Source organism: Rhincodon typus, unplaced genomic scaffold, assembly GCF_021869965.1.
Source record: "Rhincodon typus isolate 14 unplaced genomic scaffold, sRhiTyp1.1 hic_rhity00001413, whole genome shotgun sequence".
In the NCBI taxonomy this organism is placed as follows: domain Eukaryota; kingdom Metazoa; phylum Chordata; class Chondrichthyes; order Orectolobiformes; family Rhincodontidae; genus Rhincodon; species Rhincodon typus.
The window spans coordinates 1-23,261 of NW_025967051.1; the positions used below are offsets into that span (position 1 = coordinate 1).

At 39.1% G+C, this 23,261-nt stretch overlaps 1 protein-coding gene across 1 annotated transcript; it reads right to left on the reverse strand.

Annotated features, from left to right (window-relative positions):
* Positions 1 to 16,221: 16,221 nt before the first annotated feature.
* LOC125481245 (nmrA-like family domain-containing protein 1) lies at positions 16,222 to 22,635 on the reverse strand. The gene is made up of 3 exons (XM_048592538.1): positions 21,263 to 22,635; positions 19,803 to 19,993; positions 16,222 to 16,452 (listed from the first exon to the last, which is right to left on the reverse strand). Exons 1-3 carry the CDS (start codon positions 21,348 to 21,350, stop codon positions 16,273 to 16,275), a joined length of 459 nt encoding a protein of 152 aa, XP_048448495.1. The 5' UTR covers positions 21,351 to 22,635; the 3' UTR covers positions 16,222 to 16,272.
* Between the last annotated feature and the right edge of the window lie 626 nt (positions 22,636 to 23,261).

Sequence of the window (23,261 nt, forward strand, 5' to 3'; positions counted from 1 at the left end):
GATGTTGCCTGGTATGGAGGGAAGGTCTTATGAGGAAAGGCTGAGGGTTTTGAGGCTGTTTTTGTTAGAGAGAAGAAGGTTAAGAGGTGACTTGATGGAGACATACAAGATGATCAGAGGATTAGATAGGGTGGACAGTGGGAGCCTTTTTCCTCGGATGGTGATGGCTAGCACGAGGGGACATAGCTTTAAATTGAGGGGTGATAGATATAGGACAGATGTCAGAGGTAGGTTCTTTACTCAGAGAGTAGTAAGGGCGTGGAATGCCCTGCCTGCAAAAATAGTAGACTCGCCCACTTTAAGGGCATTTAAATGGTCATTGGATAAACATATGGATGATAATGGAATAGTTTAGGTTAGATGGGCTTCAGATTGGTTTCACAGGTTGGCGCAACATCGAGGGCTGAAGGGCCTGTACTGCGCTGTAATGTTCTATGTTCTATGTTCTATGTTCTAAAATTGATAAGGTGGAAGTATTGGACAAGCTGTCAACACTTCTGTCAGCAAAACTGTCAACGAAGTATTTAAAGCACCAAGAGTAGGTGAAATGTGTCCAAGGATATTGAAGGATGAGAGAGTGGAAATTGTACAGGCACTGGCAATTATCTTTTGATCTTCCCTGGGTTTGAGGAGTAGTCCTCCAGTTCCAGAGGACTGGAGAATTGCTCTGGTTCAAAACAGGTTCTAAAGATTGGACCTGCAACTTACAGATCAGTAAGTTTTAACCTCTGCAATGGGGAAGCTTCAGGAAACAAATCGTTCAGGATAGAACTAATGGTCACATGGAAAAAGATGGATTGATTAGCACAGATTTGTCAGGGGAAAATTGTGACCAATTAACTTGCTTGAGTTTTTTTAAGGAGGTCACAGAGTTGATAAGTGCAAGGCTGTTGATGTGCACATGGACTTCCAAAGGGTGTTTGACACAGTGCCGAGCACAGACCTGTGACGAAAGTTATAGGTTATGGTTAAAAAGGGACAGTAGCCACGTGGGTTCAAAGTTGGCTGGAGGTGAGGAAACAATGAGTAATGGTCAATGGGTATTTTTCAAGCTGGATGGAGGTTTGCATTGGAGTTCCTCAGCGGTCAGTATTGGTACCCTTGCATTTCTTGATATACATATGTATAAATGATCTAGATCTTGATATTCACAGGTCAATTTCAGTTTGCTAGAACTTAGGAGAATTGTAGTTTGTGGATGAGGTTCAATGTGATATATGTGAGGTTAATACACTTTAGTAGAAAGGATATGTAAAGACAGTATAAACTAAAGGATGATATCATAAAGGGGATACAGGAGCAGAGATCTGGATGTATATGTGAATAAATCATTAAATATGCAGGACGGATAGAGAGTTGTTAAAGCATAAATTATTCTAGGTTTCACAAATCAGGGCATGAAGCAGGGAGATTACGATAAAGTTAAATAAGACATTGATTAGATATCAACTGCAATACTGTGTACAGTTCTGGGTGCCATAGTCTCGGAAGGATGTGAATGCAGTAGAGAGAATACAGAAGAGGCTAGTAATAATGGTTCCAGGGCCGAGCAACTTCCCCTATAAAGGGAAAATTGGAGAAGTTGGGACTGTTTTCCTTGGGGAGAAGAAGGCTAAGAGGAGATTTGATAGGAATTTTAGATTCGTGAGAGGTCTGGACAGAGTGAATAGGGAGAAAAATCCTGGTCAAAAACGAATCAAGAACCAAAAGCACAGTTTAGAAGTGTTTTGCAAAAAGCACCAAATGAAAAGTGAGAAAAAAACTTTTTCACATAAAGAGTGGTTAGGTGTGGAATGCACTGACTGGAGATGTGGCAGAAGCAGGCTCAATTGAAGTATTCAAGAGGGCACTGGATGATTGTTTCTATTTAAATAATGTGTAGGGCTATGTGGAAAATGTAGGATGATAGCACTAGGCTTAAATGCTTAGGAAACCAGTATAGACACAATGGGCAAAATAGCCTCTTTCCGCACTATGGCAATTCTATGATTCTGGTTCCATTCTCTTTTGCTGCTTTTTAAAAGTTTCCAATTTGCATTTAGACCTCTCATGAATTAAAAATTCCTATCAAACCTCCTCCTCCCCAAAGAAAACAGTCCCAACTTCAGTCGGAACTTAAATGGTTCCCGCAACTCTACTGTTCCCAACTATCTGAACCGCAAGTAACTTACAATGAACATTTAGAAACCTTTTCACTTTCCCATCACTATGTTGTGACTGATACACCATGACCTCACTTCATTTTAAGTGGCTATTATTATAAATGCCAGGTTAACACCTTGTATCTCTGTTACTAAAGTTTGAAATGCAATTATCACTAAAGAAAAACTGAAAACTGGCAGAGGATGCAGAGGAGCAGGAGCAGAAGGTTTCTTGGTGCAATCAGATTAATGTTCCAAAAGCAATGATTTTGCTCCCATCTGGTTTAATTTAATCAAGGACATGTTGTTTAACAATTTTGTAGGTTTGAAGTAAATCCAGTCCACATACCAGCACATGCAAATGTTGGTTCAATTAATCTGGCCCAATGTGAACTGAAGGCTTGTTTTTGGTCATTCATGGATAGCCTTCAAGTGATTTGGAACTAAACCAAGTTCAAAAAAAAAGCACCTAATGTGCAACCAAGTTTCATTTCTGTTGAATTTAAGGGTTGGCTATTACTGGGTTTGATAAGTTTGGCAAGCACTCAGTTTAGATTAGATTAATTTGAACTGAACCTCTGAATCCCAAGTGATTTATTTCTCAAGAAAACTATCCCTCTCTGACAGCAAGTAACTGAGTCTGATAGTAAACCAATCGAACATAGGTTTTACACGACAACGTTATTATACTTGCACGTGGAAAAAATTTTTTTTGAGAAAACAAATGTACTTTTACAATGTGTCTAAAACATAGGAAACAGGAGCAGGAATAGGCCTGTCAGCCCATTGAGTCTGTTCTATCATGCAACAGGATATGATTGATCTTCAACTCATTTTCCTGAATTATTGTTCTATCCTACGATGTTTTTAACATGTAGGATTCTAACTGTGCCATGAAAACACACACACTCACACATACACACACAAAACTGAATGTCATCTTATCATAAGCATGTAATTTAAAGGTATACCGACATATGAAATGAGAGACGGAAATAACCCCACCAAGGCCGGTATCCTGTCACCAAGTCACCTTTTATTTACACGTGGATCAAGCTCCCTTAGAGCCAGCTCGCAGAGTGAACAGGATGTCTGACACTCCTATTTATATCTGTCAGCCAGGGGTCTCTGATTTGGGCTGTTAATCTGGTCCAATCAGGGAACTCATATTCTATGAGCTCCACCTGGTTGACCGCATTACAATCACTGAAGGTGGGCCTAGCAGAACTGTGGAATTGCTTCCTAATCAATGTGCAAGGTGTCCTTGGCTCATTTGATAGTTCCTGGACCTTCCTGAAAAACATCCAGTTATTTCATTAGGACTTCAATCAAGCAGCCATTTTCTAATCGAAAATTTTGAGCCAATCAAGGTGAATCTTTCTCAACCAATTTCACCCCATCAAGCTTGGGCCAAATCCTTTTATTATAATCAGTGGTGACTGAGCCAGCTACTTCTCATAAGAGACTAGAATTGTTGTACCTTTAATCTGTTAAGATTCCCCAATATATGTTCCCAGTCTAGCTGCAATGGCTTGCCTGCCTAGATTCTGAAGAAAACGTTAACTGTTTGGCCAAGGCTTGGCTTTGTTTTGGGCTGATTTAGAGTCCCTTTGTTCAGGATATGTCCTGAGGGAGGCTATACAGTAGCTTTCACTCATGTGATGTCCCCCAAGCTCAGTCAGGCTGGCGTGGTTGTCCATTCCATCAGCATACCATTTAACTCTTATGCTCCTCTTGCTGCATTTTCCAATGATAAAGCCAGCTGTGGTTCCTGTTTGAAGTCCACTTGAACTTCAGCTTTATGTGTTTTTGCATGGCTACTTCATTAATCCCATGTACCAGATGGTGTCTCAGCATCTCATTAAGGGTTAAACCAAAGTCACATGTCTCTGCCAGTCATCTTAACTTAGTCAAAAATCCCGACATGGATTCCCCTGGTTCTTGAATTACCGAGTAAAACCTATAGTGTCTCAGAATTAGGGGAGGCTTGAGGTCATAGTATTCTTTAACTAAATCCATCAACTCTTGAAAGGTTTTAGTATCTGATGCCTTAGGGAAAGTTAGCTCCTAATAACAAAAAAAACTGCAGGTCCACAAGCTGTCAGGAGAATTACTCATTGTTTTTCATGTGTCCCAATGTCATTTGCCTGGAAAAAGATAACACTTTCTTTCCACATACTGGGCCCAGTCTTTGTTGGCAGGATCAAACAAGTCCAGCTTCCCAAATAACCAGAAATAACCAGATGCCAGAAATGCTTATCCCAACTCAAATACGACAGTTGTGAGCGAATTTCTTCAGGAGCGTGCTTTACTCTCATCGCCACTGAAATGACTCCACAGAGGTCAGTATTGGTCACCAAGTCACCCTTTATTTACATGTGGAGAGTCCTTAACACTGATCCAGCTCCGTTACAGCCAGCTCTCAGAATGAATAGTATATCGAACACTCCTATTTTTTCATCTGTCAGCCAAGGCTCCCTGATTTGACAAGATTAACGGCTCCAATCAGGGAACTCATACGAATGACACCAGGCTGACATTGTTACAATCACTGCTGCAATTGATTCCATTTGACTAGAATTTGAAGGTGCTATAATTGGGTCTCATTTCTATTGGATTGGGAAAGGATACATTAACCAAGAGTACCTATTCCTGATTATGACTGAATGGCTGTAATGTGTAACAGTAAAGCGTGAACAGAAGCAGGTTGGTTGTGATTCCTTGCATTGTTCACAACTCTTGCTGACATGTATTTGCTAGTCAAAGCTGTCTGTGTCTATGGAACTGCATGCAATAAGATTCAACACCGTCTGGGGAGAAAAATGTAAATGACCCATTCACATTAACTGTGAAGGTGACAATAGTTCGCTGACGAAAAGTGAATCACAATAATAACATTGTCCTTGTGTGGTGGAGCAACAAAATGACATTACATGGTAGTTCCTGAGTATTAGAAGTTACAAATATTAGAGATTGGGAGACATTGATATTGTACTTACGTGGTACAGAATTGATTCAAAGAGTAGTTTGAACCTTTCCCTTAAAGGTCAAAACAAATCTCTATTTTCTGTTACTATTTAAAATTTACAGTTTGCCCTTTCTCATTCTGGCTTCAAAAAAGAGTCACAGGACAAAGTTCCATCCCAATCAAACACGTATTTAAGGAGATCCCTAAAGATGTCTATACTTGAACTGAATTGCTTGACCTGCCTCTTTGGAGATTAGGCACAGACAACTGGATTAACACTTTAACAGCTGCTCAAAGAAACTGGAATGTATTTCAGTGACTGAAGCTGGCTTTTAGCCTCTTAAATAGCACAGCAGAATTAAAAAAAAAGACTGCCATGCTAAATTTTAAACAGAAGTGCTACATTTTAGTGATGTATTAATGCCAACCTTTGACCTCAGACCTTGCTCTGAATAGAAAAAGCCTTGTGCTCATAAGAATAATCTTCCTTGTCATCACAATTCTGTTTTAACTCTTCACTTGATAGTGCTAACTTGCTTTCAGTCCTATAATGCAGAGGCACTGCCTGTGAGTTGTGACAAGTACAGTAGGATGCATGACTCAGCAATATCTGCTTTCGTGAGGGACTGACTAAGCTTAAAGATATAGTGGAGATTTGTAATAGCATTGTAAAATCTTTCCTGGTTAGGATTTCATATTTCAGCACAAACCTTGTACCACAAATATTCTGAACTTTTTCCTGTATTTTATTGAGTAAACATGTCAAAGTTGGGGCAACAATAAAGACTCCGGTTCAACAGATTCTGAGAATTGTTATTTTACCAAATTTCAAAATATTTTCTGGAAATGACTCTACAGGTTGTGTGCACCAAAAGAGATCACGCATTCATTATGAGCAATTTTTAATTTTTACCTGATAGAGGGGCTGTGTTACATCTCACAGCAGATATACATTATATCTTTAAAGCACATACACATAATCTCATCATTTTATCATGTCATGTGACCTAATAGTATAAAGCTCTCAATCATAATCTCACTGAGCTGCGTCCACTACATCAATGATACACTGATGGAAATATGCTCCAGTAAACCTGGAGTCCAGACACACAATAGCCTGTGATGGTTCTGCACATATGTAGAGACCAAGTGCTATAATAAACGTTCATTGAATGCTTCAGTACCATGTGACCTACATCCTGTCCTTATATTGGAGATCACACAAATATCACACTGTGATAGTCGCAAATCATCAGTATATCACATCACAATGTACAGCTCCCTCAATGGAAGGGATATAAGACAGTTTATGTAAAGGACAGCAATCAACTTAACCAGTTTAATGGTTTGTCATGCTCTTGCCACACTAATGACGTTGCCTCTTCCCCAGCCAACCTTGAAAACTGTGTAATCTGCTGGAGAGACAAAGTACAGTTTAAGGAGAAACCAGTCTGGAAAATTCCTCTCTGTTCCCATAGGTTAAAACTGATTCGAGAAAACAGTTCTTTCTCAGAGGTTCCTACTTTATTTATATGTGAGCATGAGCAGCAATTTCCACCAAAAAGCAACTTTACCTCATTTGTGCAATTCATGGTCATGACAACAATCACGGATCTGTTGATTGAACTTTCTCCCCAAAAAAAACTTGCAAAATCATTCTTCCATATTTGTTCTAGATTTTTCTTGCAATGTCTTGTAAAAATATGAATTCCATATGTTTATTTGTGTCTCCTTGTTCTTCATGGACATATGCAAGAAAAATAACAGAAAAACATTATGAGGATGAAAAGGAAACAAAGAGAAACTGCACTGATTTTTCAAAAATGGTCCATCATGACCTGGGACCAAACATCTTGCAAGAGGAGATGTCAATGTGTCAACACTGAGGCAGTAAATGCCTCATCCTTTAGATTATGTACTAAGATTTGAATTTTTGCCAAGTATCAGGTATGTTGTGAGCAGGAGGTGCTACACATGCCCCTACACCTCCCCCCTCACTTCCATCCAAGGCCCAAGACAAACTTTCCACATCCAACAGGGATTCATCTGTACATCCTCCAGCCTGCTCTACTATATCTGTTGCTCCCGATATGGCCTTCTCTACATCCGTGAGACCAAACATAGACTCGGTGACCAATTCGCAGAGCACCTGCGCTCCATACACTATAATCAACACCTTCCGGTTGCTAACCATTTTAACTTGCCCTTACACTTCCTGCGTGACATGTCCATCCTTGGCCTCCTCTAGTGCCACAACGATGTCATGCGTAAACTGGAGGAACAACGCCTCATATTCCACCTCGGGGGCCTACTGCCTGATGGCCTAAACATAGAATTCACCAGTTTCAAAATCTGCCCATTCCTGGCCTCATCCCATATCCGACCCTCCCTCTCATCCCCGCCTCCTTGACCTTACACAACCTGTCCATCTTTATCCCCACCTGTCCGCCCCATCTTTCCCACTGACCAATCCCCACTACCCCTACCTACATCCACTTAATGCCAGCCCACCTATTTTCTGCCAGCCCCACCCCTCCTTCCTCTATTTATTTCCCAGCTCCCTTCCACCTCCCCAGTCCTGACGAAGGGTCTAGGCCTGAAATGTCAACTCTCCTACTACTCTGATGCTGCCTGACCTACTGTGTTCCTCCAGCTCCGCACTGTATCAACTGTGAGCAGGAATGATTCTTTGAACTTGGAGAGTTCTGATCTGGAATTACCTCAGGATGTCAAAACAGGAGAATTACAGGAAAAGCAAAAGCCTGTTCTCAGAAATAAAAAAAAAGAACTTGTGAAACAAAAGAATCACAACAGCTGGAAAATCGAATCATAAGAAAGGGAATGTCACATTGATTTCAAGTTGAAGTGTCTGAATTTGTGGATAATAGGCAAAACAGTGTACAGGTCAACAATAGTTAAAAAGATTAGAAAATATTTCCTAGAAACTCAATCAAAGATTTAAGATTTTGCTATGCAAAAATTCTGATTTTGCCAAATTCACAGGAACGAAAATAAATTTCTCTACTCCATTGGCTGTGGCAAAACTCACGAGATTGTCCTTCAATTCTATCTGTTACCTTGATCAGAACTTGTTTTTAAAATGCAGCAATTTCATTGCCCAGTGGGACTCATTTTCACCTGCAAGTCACTCATGAGAGAAATTGTTAAAATTAATTTCATCATGATCAACAGAGTTGAAAATTGGGCAGTTTCTATGTCAAAGTACTAATTCTCCTTGTCAGTTGACTGACCAAGAGATGAAGTTAGGAATTATCCCACAGAGTCTTTTCTTACTATTTTATTCCTTTGGTTCTATAAGAGCTATGACAATGGTATTTGACCCACACACTCAATATTTAAGAGTGATCACTGGCAATGAATGTTCTTGAGCAATTCAATCCATCTTCACCAAGTTGTCTTATCACACCATCGTATGTCCACATAGTTCCATTGGAGGTCACTGAACAGCAATGATAAGGGCATTGAGAATAATAGATCAACATTTTTTTATTCATTCAGGGACATTATCACCACCATTGTCTATTTACATCTCTGCAAAATCACCAAAATTTGTTTCTGCCTCAGCTCATCTGCTGCTGGAAGTCTCTTCTTGCCTTCATTGTCTCTAGAATTAACAGTTCCAACACACTCCTGGCTGATCTCATATTCCACCCCCCATTTATTTGAGGTCCTCCAAAACAGTGCAGCCCATACCTTAATCAGTTCACCTCCACCTTCTCAAGGGAATCCCATTCTCTTATCACCCTCAATCCCCTGCTCACTGACCAACATTAGCTTCTGATTAAGGAATACATTGAATTTAAAATTTTCTTCCCTGTTTCCAAATTTCTCCACAGCCTTGTCCCTTCTTATCTCTGCATTCATCTGTAACCCAATAACCCTCAACAACTGCTCATATACTGAAACAGTCCATGTCTAAATGTAGGAAGACCTGGGTTGGGCTGACAAGTGGCAAGTAACATTCGCAACACACAAATGCCAGGCCATAATTCTCTCCAGCAAGAGACAATCTAACCACTACCCTTTGACATTCAATGCTGGTATCATCACTAAATCCCCCATAATCAACATCCTGAGGATTACCATTGACCAGAAACTGATCTAAACTCACCATATAAATACTGTGACCACGAGAGTAGGCCAGAGGCTAGGGATACTGCAGCAAGCAACTCACCTCCTTGTTCCTCAACGCCTGGCCACCAATACAAGGTACAACTCAGGAATGTGATGGAATACTCCCCAGTTGCTTGGGTGATGGCAGCCCCAACAACACTCAAGAGACTTGGCACCGTCCCGGACAAAGTAGTCTGTTTGATTGTCAGCACGTCCACAAACATCCACTTCCTCCACCACTGATGCTCAGTAGCAGCAGGGTGTACTATCCACAAGACACACTGCAAAAATTCACCAAAGATTCTTAGACAGCAATTTCCAAACCTACAACAACTAGAAGGATATGGGCAGCAGATACATAGCAACACCACTACCTGCAAGCTCCCCTCCAAGCCACTCACCATCCTGACTTGGAAATATGTCATTGTTCATTCATGGTGCTGGGTGAAAATCCTGGAATTCACTCCCAGCAGCATTGTGGGGCTAACTACAGCACATAGACTGTGTTGGTTCAAGAAGGCAGCTCACCTCCACCTTCTCAAGGGGAACTAAGGACAGACAATAAATGCTGGTCTGTCCCGCGAGTGAATGAAAATAAAAAATATCCATGCTTCTCTAAATCTAGCCTCATGTGTATTAAATATTAATTGCTGTACCATTTGCTTTCAGTTATCTAGTCTCCAAGCTCTGAAATATCTTCTCTTCTCCGCTTTGCCTCTCTACATCACTCTCTTCCTTTAAAACCTATTCCTTTGACCAAACATTTGGTCATTAGACCTTACATGGTTCAATGGCATTCACTTGGTTGAGAAGCTTGTATGATTCACCTTGTGACTTTTCATGAGGTTAAAGACAAAGCAACATTGTTGCTGTTTTATCACATTAAAGGCATTAAAACAAAAGTTGTTCCAGTTTTAATAATTGCATATTATAAGCAGATCTGTAAACAGTTGAGTGTAACGTAGACACTGTGATGCTATTTCAAAACTTGAAAATTGTCATGAACCCTCAGTGCAAACTGAAAGAGCACAGTCATGTTAGATTGGAGATACAGCTGTTATAATTCTGACAAAGATTCCATGGTGGTTGCTTCAGAGCTTGTGACATTAAAATTTCAGCTCATAACCCTACTTGGGGTCCTGACTCACACTTTAGGAAGTCCTGGCCTACTGCATACTACAATTGGAATTAGAATCTATTAATGATTAAAATCAGTTTTAAACAACAGTTCTCAAAGATAACAAATGATTAATCTGAAGTGTGCGAGAGATGTTTGAACTAGCCTATTTATTTCATCAGCTTTTAATAAGCATTATCTAAAAGATGTGCCTCCTTTGCTGTAATTAGTAATATGAATGGTGACTTGAGGGCACAGAGAACATTTTCAAAATGTGCAGCTGACACAAAACCTGGAAGTATTGTGAGCCGTAAGGAGGGCAGCCACAGACTTCAAGAAGAAATAGACAGGCTGGTAAAATGTACGTGTGACAAATGAAATTCAGTGCACAAATGTGTGAAGTAATACAGTTTGGTACACAGAACAATAAATTCTTAATAATCTTGGTGAAGCTTTTAAAATGGTTGCAAGTGATGTATTCGCCTTTATTTGTAACTCAAATTTGTGTTCTAACAGCACAATCTCTCAAATACCTCCCACACTATTAACACCTCTCAGCTGATAACATGTGGTCCAACCTTCCAGAAAGAAGTGTCAAAGATGGCGGAAGATTTATGAATATCAATAATTAATATTAATAATGCAATTCTATGAATTAAGTACTCCAATGAAAATGTAGCAAGTGTCAATGCTGTTGTTTATTAACTCTTTTTAAAATGATGTTGTCAGCACACCAAAATTCTAGTCTGTCACTTACTTTCTTAATAATATTTGGCTACTGCTAGAACTTCAGCACTGTACCTTCCCCCACCCTCATTAGCTTTGAAACAACATAATGAGAATGCAGTGCTTGAGTTTCAAGCACCAATCCTCTTTGACTCTGAACAGGGTGATGTGGAGGAGGTAAGTGCAAACAATCAACTTAATTCAACAATGCTTTTTCAAAGATTGTTTTACAATATTACATTTTGTTCGCTTACAGTGTGAGTTTGTTCAATTATGCTCAAAGGGTCAAGTGAAGAGGACTTGTTTTAAAAGGACATTGGGAGCAGGTGAAGCAGGGAGAATGCATCCTGTTAATGCCCAAAGCACTTGGACTACAAATTTATGACTGAGTCTTAAATAAATGTGACCTTGGGTTTTCCATTCTTTTGCAAAGGTCAAAGGGGACATGCCTTTTCTACAGATTAGCTTATTAGCTATCTGATAAGTAACATTTATGATGATCTTATTTGGTTTGTTACAGTACCAATCTTAAAATATGAAATCTTATTGAGCCTTTCTGAGAGTATGTCATTGGGAACTCATGTCTCTTTTGAAAAGTTATTGGTTTCCATGGGGATGAAAACAATTTTGCATAGACTGACTTCCAAAAGGTATTTGATAAAGTGCCATACAATAGGTTCATCAGCACAGTTGAAGCCCAGGGAGCAAAAGGGATAGAGGATGGATACGAGGTTTGCTGAGTGATACGGAACAGGAAGTAGTGGTGAAGTTGTTTTTCACACTGCAGTAAGGTACACAGTGGAGATTTCAAGAAGTCAGAACTTGGACCCCCTGCTTTTCTTGATATATATTAATGATTTTGACTTGGGACCTCGGAGAATAATTTCAAAATATGCAATTGACACAAAACCTGGAAGTATTGTGAGCCATCAGGAGGGAGTGACAGAATTCAGGAGGACATACACAGGCTGGCAGAAAGGGTGTGACGGATGAAATTTAAGGCAGAGATGTATGAAGTAATACAGTTTGCTAGAGAGAATAAGGATGATCAATATAAAATGAAGACAATGATTCGAAGCAGGATGCAGAAACAGAGAACTGTTGAAGTTGTCAAGGCAAGTTGAGAAAAAAGTTAAAAAGGCACATGGGATCCCGGTCATAGAATGCAAAAGAAAGGAACATTTTAAAGCTATTTCTCACCATTGTCTGCTGTTCTTTCATATAAATTTCCCTCAGTATATGTTATGCTATACTGGTATTTGATTAAAATGGAATTATATAATACATAATGTCCGCATTGCTGTATGCCATTACAACCAATAATTTTTTTTTAATATTTTATTGTATCAGTATGTTATATGCGTAAATTTTATATCAAATTGCATTGTATTCCATTTAGTTTATTAGAGAACCTTAGGGTGAAATTCAATCATAAACGTTAAATGCAGCTTGGGACAAGATTTATCCAGAATACACACATGTTTTTCATCAGTTTCACCCTAGTGAAAATGCAGCTGACATAAATGAGATCAACAGCTTGTCCCACAATGTAGGTTTTCATCAAGGTGATGCAGGTGATGGGGAGGAGCTGTTGGCATCTAACAATGAAGCTCCATCAAATGAAGATTCTCCATGAAACAAAGAAGACAAAAGCATATTTGGGGGAGGAGGATGATGATGACAAAGGCATTCAAGAAGCATAAATAACCGATCAAATTATAATGAGAAACAAAGTTATTTGGGTACAAATGGAGGAAGATGGTAACATTGTGGTGATGTCAGTGCTCTAAGCAATCCTGACATCCAGGCTAATCTCTGGGAATGAGTTTAAATCCCACCGTGGCAGCTGCCAGAATTTAAATGAAATGAATAAAATCTGGATTTTAAAATACTAGTCTCAGTAATAGTGAACATGAAACCATCATAACTGTCATCAAAATCCATCTGGTTCACTTATGTAAATCTGCCATCTTATCTGTGCTATTCTACATGTGACTCCATATCAATGTTGTTGACTTTTAAATGTTCTCCTAAATGGCTACTCAGTTCAAGGGCAGTGATAGATGGCAAGATAAAAGTGTTGGTGTTTCCAGTGATGCCCATATTCCATGAAAGATTAATATAAAAATAAAGTAAATGTTGTATAACGTAATAGTTCTGAAGGGGTTAATGTTTATCTTACATTGGATCCACCCATTCTACTAATGTCATATTGTCTGTAGATGGTGACAAGGAGTTCTTATCTAATTTTCACAGGGAGTAGATATATCTACATCAGCTCCCTAAGGTCCTAGCAACTATGTCTGCTCAAATGTAGTCGTACTTATTGCTATTGGAACATAAAAACAGGAAGCAGAAGCAATTCAGCCCCTCAAGCCTGCTCCACCATTTAATACAATCATGGATGATTTCATCTCGGTCTCAACTCCACTTTCCTGCCCAGTTTAACCCATTACAAATTAAAAATCTATCCCTACCTTAAATTTATTCAGTGTCCTGGCATCCACTGCACTCTGGACTAGTGAATTCCGCAGATGCACAAGCCTTTTAGAGAAGCAATTCCTCCTCATATCTGTTTTAAATCTGTCACCTGTTAGCCTAAAACTATGAAATTATTCATGCAATAAACTTTCTTGTTATCTAAGACTGTGCCTCTTCCATAGATATTCTAGTGGTGTATCCTCTATCGATAATCACTAGATATGTGCAAAAGGAAGGAGGATTGTTGGCAGAAAACTACCTCAAACTACTCTTACCCAGTGTTATGAAGAGCTTCTTTATTAGCATTTCTTTTTTGAGGATTCATGTTTAAAGGATTGTGGAGATGGTTCATTCGAAAAGACTGAGGAGGACCTAGTTTTATTTTAAAGAAAGTATTAAATAAATTCACATTGGGATTTTTTTTCAAAGATGCTCTTTCAAGGTCACATGTTTTAAGCTAATTGAACTTAGAAACTAGAAATCACATGCCTGAGTTTATGGCAGTCAGGAGTTCTTTTTGTTTGAAGATTGTTTGGAGTTCAGTTGGGGTATAGCCTACTGAGATTAAAAAAGTTACCTGACTCATCCTCTTCCTTTCTAAGGATCCAATGTGCTAATGGAAAGACTGATCCAGATGTTCTCCTGAAAAGTCTCTAAGAGTCCTTCATTCCGTTCCCTGAACAAACTACATCTGCAAAGGTCTTGGTGGCAATTGCCTGTGTTTAATGACACCAACCTACATGCACCAGGATGCCAACTGAAAGTCATCTTGATACGTTAACCTTTATTCCTTCAAGAATTAACGATTATGGCCAAAGTGGCTTTATTTCGTAAGTTAGTTGCTGCAGAAAAAGCATTTTTTCAACTGTTATGTTTGTAGGGGATTTTTTAGAAGCATAAATATTCATAGTTTCATTTTACAAACTGTATTAATCTGCTTTATAGCTTTGTTGATTAAGTCTTGTTTTAGAATAACTTAATAATTTTGTTGTTTATTAAAGAAACCTGGTTGATGGATCCTTTCATTCCAAACCTGATATTGGTAAGGTATGTAATTGGCCATATCAGTAACTATGTAAAATATTTAAAGTTATGCTGAGGTTAGTGAGTGGTGGGACTACCTCAATCATAATATAAAATTTGGGGCTTGCAGAATAACTGAAAGCTGGAAAAGTGCAACAGAAAGTAGGGTAAGAATAATTGAATAGGATAAAAGATGCTAGGTTTCTTGTGCATGCAGCAGGTTAGTAGGTGACATTAGAGCATATGGGATAAGTGATCATCTCATGGCATGGACTGAAAATTATTTAACAGCCATGGTAGGATTTGAACCCTCACCCTGGGACAGTAGCCTGGCTCTCTTTATTAACAGTCCAGGGACATTACAACCATCTCAAAGCCTCTCCTTAATATGGATCAATATCTCATAAGTTTACTTGGCTCACAAATGAGAAATTTTACCTTTGTGACCCAAATTCCTTCTTGGCCATGGCCCAACCCAATTTCCTCAACCTTGCTTAACACAACACGCCCCCACCCTGTTCCAAGCCAAATTCTTCACCCTCCATTCTCAACTCCCCCCTTATGCTGGGCCCAACTCCCCCTGCCCCCAACTGCCTTCCCAGCCTCAGCCTCATCCCACTGCCCCTTGGGCTCAACTCTCCACTCAGCTCATCTCTCTTATTTTTTTCTTGCTTCTGCATGAGGCCGGCTATGCGTGATTCAGGTATAAAGTTGTCTTACCTTTTGGTCTTTGGTCAGTGTGTTATCACAGATATTCACTGTATAACAAGCCCCCAGTCCCATTTGATGTTTTCTTGTGCAACAGCTTCTCATGTGGCACTTTATTAAAGTACCTGGCACTGGTCACAAAATGATTCTGGTCTGACCCCAGATGAACAATAATGCTTGCTTTATACTACACAAAAAAAATGTTCGATTCATAACACGTAGAAAATGCTGATGCCATGCTATAAATACAAAATTGTGCACTTAATATGATGATTAAATTTCCTAAGGTGCTTCACCTAAGAGACACTACAAAACAAAATATGTCACAGAGCTACTTAAGGAGACATTAAGGGAGATGACCAAAGGTTTGGTCAAATACATAGGAATACCTTAAAGGAACAAAACAAGATGGAGAGGGGGAAAGAAGGGAAGGTATTTTAGAGCTTGGGATCTTTCTACTACAGGTGAAGCCAATAATAGTGGAACCACTAAAACCAGAGACACTGAAGACTCTAGAGTTAAATGATTGAAGGTATGCTTGTCTGATATTAAATGAAGAAGAATGTTAGTTTCATAGAATCCCTACAGTGTGGAAACAGGCCCTTCGGCCCAACAAGTCCACACTGACCCTTGGAGCATCCCACCCAGAGCCATCCCTCTATAACCCACCTAATCTACATGTCCCTGAACACTATGGGCAATTTAGCATGGCCAATCCACCTAACCTGCACATCTTTGGACTGTGGGAGGAAACCAGAGCACCTAGGAGGAAACCCACACAGACAGGGGGAGAATATGCAAACTCCTCACAGACAGTCGCCCGAGGCTGGAATCAAACCCGGGTCCCTGGCGCTGTGAGGCGGCAGTGCTAACCACTGTGCTACCATGCCGCCCGAGGGAATAACACTTGTCTAATACTAGTATGAATTCTCTGTCAGATGTTTATTGAGAGTATATTTAGCCAAATTTGGCATTCAGTCATTTACAAAAGCATTCTTGTTTTTTGACATCCATTCCTCAAAGCACTGTGCCTTGGGATTTAACATTAATGTCAGATCCTTGTTGCGATGAGGTTGTTTCATATAAAACCGGAACATTTTGGCAAGTTCTTGGGCTCCTGGAAAATTTCGTTCCTCATATTCCTTGATTGATACCTGAAATAATAATGGGAATTTGTTAGCTCTGTAAAATTCACACATGTATCCAGTGCAAGAAAAGCTGTGCAATACTTAGGACTGATGTTAAATTCATACTACACAATTCTGGATTTCAGCATTCCTAAGATCAAAACCAGTTCACCAAAAGGAAAAATATTGTGCTTAAATCAAGACTGTACTTTTAGAAAATGGTTATATTCTTGTTAAAAATGCTTTTAGAGAAATCATCAGTGCTCGAATGTTACATGATTCAGGAGGTGAATATAAAGCAGCTCTTCGAATTTCATGGTAAACATGCATTCAAGTTATATACCAGATCTATTGACAAAATCCAGCATTGTATCCAATGGAAGACTGCATCAAGCACTGGACACAATTGGGTCTGTTGTGTAATCTAGAGAAATAACAGCTATTTGAAATAGGCTACTTACGTGAGTGTGGATCAAATTACACAATTTACCATTGCTTTTAAGCGGCTCAGGTTGTGCAGATAAAGACTGTGAAATTGGACAGGTCCCAAAAACGGTAGCAAACTTTGTGCTCTCAGCTAGTTTAAACGATGGTAGTGTGTAGTCAGCGCTAAACACATCACTCAACGTCTGCACACTTGAACAGGGGGATCAAAACAGTCAGACGCTAGCAAGACTAAAAGCTTAACCTCCACTACTTACATAAAGGTAACTTACACCTCTCAAAGCATTCTGGCTTCAGCATGTATGAAAAGATGTCTGATAACTGATTCTGACCTGGGAAAGACTCAAGGGCGTCACTACATGGTAGAGATTGAGCAGTGAGATCTTCTTGGAGGCTCTGATACAGGGAGTGGAGATGTCACCTAATCACAGGAAGCCAAAAGGCCCTCCAGGTAAACATCACAAAGGCAGTGAGAGAAAACAGTTTCGGAAATCAATACAAGGCTCTGGGGGCAGTGCTGGAAGAAATACAATGGCCTCAAAAGAACGATCAAGTAAACATATTTACAGATACCATAACCCACCAATTCGGCCACTAAAGCCTCAAACCCTGCTCAGTACACCGTATCTCCAACACTTACCAATCAACAATCTCTTTCAATTACCACAACATAGCTTCATCTCATCTGCACTCACTTAGCACTGTTGCACACCTCACAGCCACATCTTACAGCTTCCACGTGTTGCCAACTACTCAACCACATCATCCACACAAGTTGACCCACACTTTACTGACATACTTTCCTCTTTCTTGAGGCCAAACTGGCACATAACTATAGGCAGCAGCATATAATTCCCAGGAGTGGGAGGGATAGATATAACAGCATGTCCTTGTCCTTGTGTGAAAATCATTAATGATCCAAATGGGTTTTTATGACAATCGATAAGAATTTCAGTCAGCGCTATTTAATTGATGAGTTTAAATTCAGCCAGCTGCCAACGTAGGAATTGAACCCATTGTCCTCAGAGCATTACGCTAGGTCTCTAGATTATTAGTCCATTTACCATACCACTATATTATCATTGGGTTCCAGCAGAATTTTATGACAGCCCTTGAACTGTGCGTGGAAGCAAACATGCAATCCCAAAGGACACACAAAAGTAGTTGCTGATATTCAATTATGTATGGCATCAAAGAGCTCCAGTAAAATTAATGTAAATGGAGATAAAAGCATACATTTTCCAGTGATCACAGCTATCAGTAAGAAAGATCACTCTGATTTTGAAGACCAGTCACTACAGTCCCAGGATATCATGACAGGTACTCTTCAGAGATGATTGTTTAATTGCTTAAATGTAAGATTTCCCTTTGCTTAAAATATCAAGAGTAGCACAAGTCACTGGTCATTATACACTGATCAGCTCTGTTCAGAATTTCTCAGAAAATGAGGTAGCCCATGCCATCCTACTAGATAATGCCATCCTACTAGACAATGGATTTGGATTGACGAGAAGCACCAGGCAACAGTCAGAACATGACCTTTTCAAACAACAGCAATTGTAGCCATCTCCCTTTAACTTTCAATGGCACTACCATCACTACATATTAACAGCATGGCTACAAAAGGAGAGCAGAAAGTGGGCACTTTTTGACAAGTCGTTCACTTCTGAATCTCTAATCATTTTAAATATTCAAGTCAGAAGCACGGTCAGGTACATAATACTTCTTAAATAAATTGCTGTTGTACTATTGCCTTACAGTGTGTTACTTTAAGAGTTGATAAGTTCATGAACCAAAGACCAGGATACAAACCACACGACCATTTGCCATGTGCAGTCCAGTAGGAGGCGTGCTAGCAGGAGGCTGCATACATAGTTACTTATAACTGCATGTTCTGCTCTACGCTATCAATAAACCTCTGAGTATTTCAAGTAACAGTATCCCATACTTAATATGTGTCACAAGATAACACAATGACAGTCAAAATGATACACAAGAAACATGGCCCCAGTCAAAACTAAGCAAGTTCATTTGATTAGTGCCCCATCACTAAACACAAGTTACCCCCTATATTACTAATGTACTATGACTGCAGTTTGTACAATCTAAAGGATGAACTACAGCCACTCATTGAGGTTAATTCAACAGAACATCTCTGCCCCATAACTTTCATCACGGTGTAGGACAAGCAGCAATGCCATGGGAACAGCAAACTTCCAAGCTCCCCTGTAGGTCACACATAATGTACCACTATTCCTTGACTGTCATTGGGTGAATACCCTAGTTTTCCCGAGTGGCTAGCATAAGGGGAATGTCCAGCACCACCTTCTCAATAAATGATGAACAATAAATGAGGCCTTGCCATATCAACCCTTCCTGAGAATAAATATAATCCCAACTTCTGACAACATTAGGCATCACCAGAGAATTTAAAATAAATAAAATAAACAAACAAGTTCTTCTGAGCTTGAGCACTGGTGCTTGTCTGAAGAAGTGTAGAATCTTTTGGTGCTAATGGGCCTCAAAATGCATGTCCTGAACTTCAGAACCACACAGAAGATTAAAAAGAATGTGCAACGTTATATGGAACCGGGACCAGTTAGATAACTCTTTCTGAAATTTGACACAGGTATGAATTGGCTGAATAATCTCCTCCTTCCTGAAGGATTCTGTCATTCTATGATCTTTTAATCTGCTTGTAAGCCAAGACTTTGGTGTTCTGTTTCAGAATTTATTCACTAAGTAGGCCAAAATTAACATCTAATATCATTCAGATAGAACAAACCAGCAAAACAAACATAGGTACAAAAACAGGTGAGTTGGCTGAGTCTCAGCAATCATATGTGGCCAATAAGTTGCAGACTGAGCACTCTGGTGTAGATGCTCCTTTTGATTATTGAACAATGAATTTCAAAATCCTTTTTTAAACCAACCTTAGAATCTTGAATTGATTTTCCAGTGTGTCGCGACATAATTGCAGCATACTCCTCAACTGTAAGCTTGTCAGTGCTCAGGCCTATCTCTTTCCCAATATACTTTTCAGGGCTTTTCAAGATGGCCAGCACAACTCCACCCAAGTCTTTTACAGACATGCCATCCATTGGAACTCCTTCCATTGGAACATCTATTGGAATTGATTATTCAATCACTTAGATAAATAACAACAGAAGATCTGATAACAGACAAATTAAAAATAGACAAATTCAATATGAAATCTAACAAAAGCTAACATATTACTGTTAAAGGCAAAATACTATGGACACCAAAAGTCTGAAACAGACACAGAGAATGCTGCAGAAACTCAGCATGTCTGGCAGCAATGTGAACAGAGAAACAGAGTTAATATACTGAGATGAGCATGATTTCTTCAGACTCTTGTTTAGAACTCTGAAGAAGTCATATCAGACTCGAAATGTTAACTCTGTTTCTCTCTCCACAGATGCTGCCAGATTTGCTCAGTTTCTCCAGCATTTTCTCTACGTCTGTAACTGATTGTTGTTATTTGTCTCATTTTCAACTGCTCTTCTCACTTTCATATGTCAGGATTTAATTTCAACTTTTTCTTTAAACAGCAGAAATTCAGCTAAACGAATCAGGAAATATAACTAACCAACCAATTAGGTTCTTTTGTAAGGAATTTCACTCAATTAACTATACTATTTTCTTGTACCATCAGTTACAATGAAATTTTGTTTGAAACCTGAATATCAAGGCTTACTGAAGTGAAATACTGGTGTCTGTTTTAATGGTTTCTCAATAAGTCAATTTCGAAATTATCTTTCCTGGTTTATGTTGATAACCTCAGATGTTTTTAAATGTAAATTCTCAATATTTTATATCTTAATCAAAAGAATGGAATTAATATTGGTGTAAATCAACATTGGGAATATACATCAGCATAATAAAAAAACAAAAGAATGTGCACCACAGATCAGGAATGTGTGGTTAAATCCCAGTCTGTACTGAGTTACTGATTTCAACCAGGACAGCGGTCAGGATTCAAAAATTAACCTTTAATCAGAAAAAAGAAAAACTGACCAATGTCTAGCTCCTGATTTTTTCGGGAGGTTAAAGAGCAATGTAGATAAGCGTAGGTAAGATGCCAGGTAATGAAAGGACTTGGGCCACAGTGGCCTCTTGAACTGAATAGGCTGTCAACATTAACTAACTAGATTTGCACATAAAGAACGCCATTTAAGTGCTGGGGACCTGCTGGCTTTCATGGAGCTAACCTCAAAAAGAATTTGTGGCTTTAGGAAAGGAAGGGGAAAACTGAGGAAAAGAAAGTTTTAACAGTACTTCAAATTCTCTTTGATCTCCTGAGAAATGAGAGTATTTACTTATAATACCAACCGTACAGTGTTGCAACATTTTAAGCTTTCCAATAACATACCTAAAACATAATATTCTTTGCCTGACTTAACAGGTTTAAACACATGTAGAAAATTTTCAAAGTAGTCAGGCATTCTCACACTTGTCATGGGAGCACCAATTTCTCGGAAGTATTCTTCTATCTCTCCCTTCCCATCGAAATGTGGCACATCCAGCTTTCCATCAGTCAGCTTCTTTACATTCTCAAGTCCACTGAACACAATATGCTTCACTTTGAACTGGCTGGAAATATCAGCTACTCTTTTACCCTGACAAAGAAAAATTAGGTCAACATTACTCTGTTCATAGTTCTTAAATTAAAATCACTGGTAAAGTTCTTTTAATGGTTCAGGAGAGTCCGAGATTCCTGGTCTGTGCCAAGTAATCTGATTTCAGCTGCCTTGATCGTGGGGCTGGTTCAATTTGGGGCGGAGAGAGAAAAATTAAATACTGTTCCCACATTTGCCTTTTTTTTTCTCATTGTCAATCAGGACGTGTGTGTATGTGATTATCCAACAAAGTCAGGATCAGATTTAGAAATGTCTTCCAAGGTCAAGTAATCTGAGAACATCAGTGGCACTGTGACCCCTCATATGAGGAATTGCTATTTGGCTGGAGTGACCTCCAGCCTGAATGACTGACTTTGAGAAAGGTCAGAAAGAATCTGGAAGGAAGAGTTATTCATATGAAGAAGATTCAAAGTAATGCTGTGCAACTTCTAAAATTACTCTTGAATAGCTTGATCACAACATGTTGTGCGGGAAAGGTCCAAGTCCAGTGCAGGCCACGTCTAGACAGGCAGTGGCATTAATCTCACACAAAGGGAATGGCATAAGGATACAAAGAAACAGCACTCAGGAGAAAACAGTGAACACATGATCACTAAGAACACATAAGCAATAATTAAGAGTTGTAGGACTGTCAACAACAGGAAATCCCCTTCAGTGCCAATGTCATCTCTGGAAACAGCATTCTATTCTTCTAATGTTAAAGTGCGCTCGCAAAATCGCCCAAAATCTTTTTTCTACAAAATATGATTTGTCTGCTGAAGCTACGTCTATATGTAATAAATTACATTTATTGTGTAGTGAGTTCTCAATTTCAGATGTGCAGTATTCTTCGAATAGAACATATTCCATAAATTTTAATATGAGGGTGAGACAGATAATCAGAGATTACAGTTCATTGCAAAGTTTCTAGAAGTGGTCTGGCTCCTATTCCTTTTGAATTCTCTCCTTGTCCCTTTGGCTTTCTCTTCTAAAAATATTTTCAAAATGCATAACTTCAACTAAGTTTTAAGCCACTTCTTCTACCTTCTACATCCTTGCTTTAGCTCTTATTTTCCCTATGCTCAATTTTAAAGATGCTGTTGTGTATTGACTATATTAAAGCTGCTATTTAAAGGCATAAAGTTGTAACTTTAGAATAGTATTATTGGCGTTCTTCATTGGACAAGGTATCTGCTGAAAGGTGTTTTCCCTTGTGCCATAGCAGGACCAGAGGGCATATCTCAGAATAATATCTCATTTAAGACAGAGATGAGGACAAATTTCTTCTCTTAGAGAGTAATGGATCTGTGAAATTCTTTACTGCAGAGTGCTGAAGAGGCTGGGTCATTAAGTATGTTCAAGGCTGAGATGAACAAATTTTTGATCAGTAAGGAAATAGTAGAAAATTAGACTCGAGGATTATCAGATTACCCAAGATCTTACTGAATGGCAGAACAGAGTGGGCTTTATCTGCTCCTACATTTAATGGTAATAGGCTCAAGATTAGGCTATATGCCTTCCTTCTCTTCTAAGCAGCATTGCATGGTAATATCTGAAACAAACATGAGAAGGAGAAAAAAACACAAGAAAAGATTTCACTAAATAATCTCGAATAAACTTTAAATATATAATAGCTCAGAAAGAGAATGCTCTTGGATTATATTTTCATAATATTCATACTTAGAAAAGCATTACTGCTACAAATAGCACATAGAGTTAAGTGAGCACATCAAAACCTGCTGTAGACTGTCA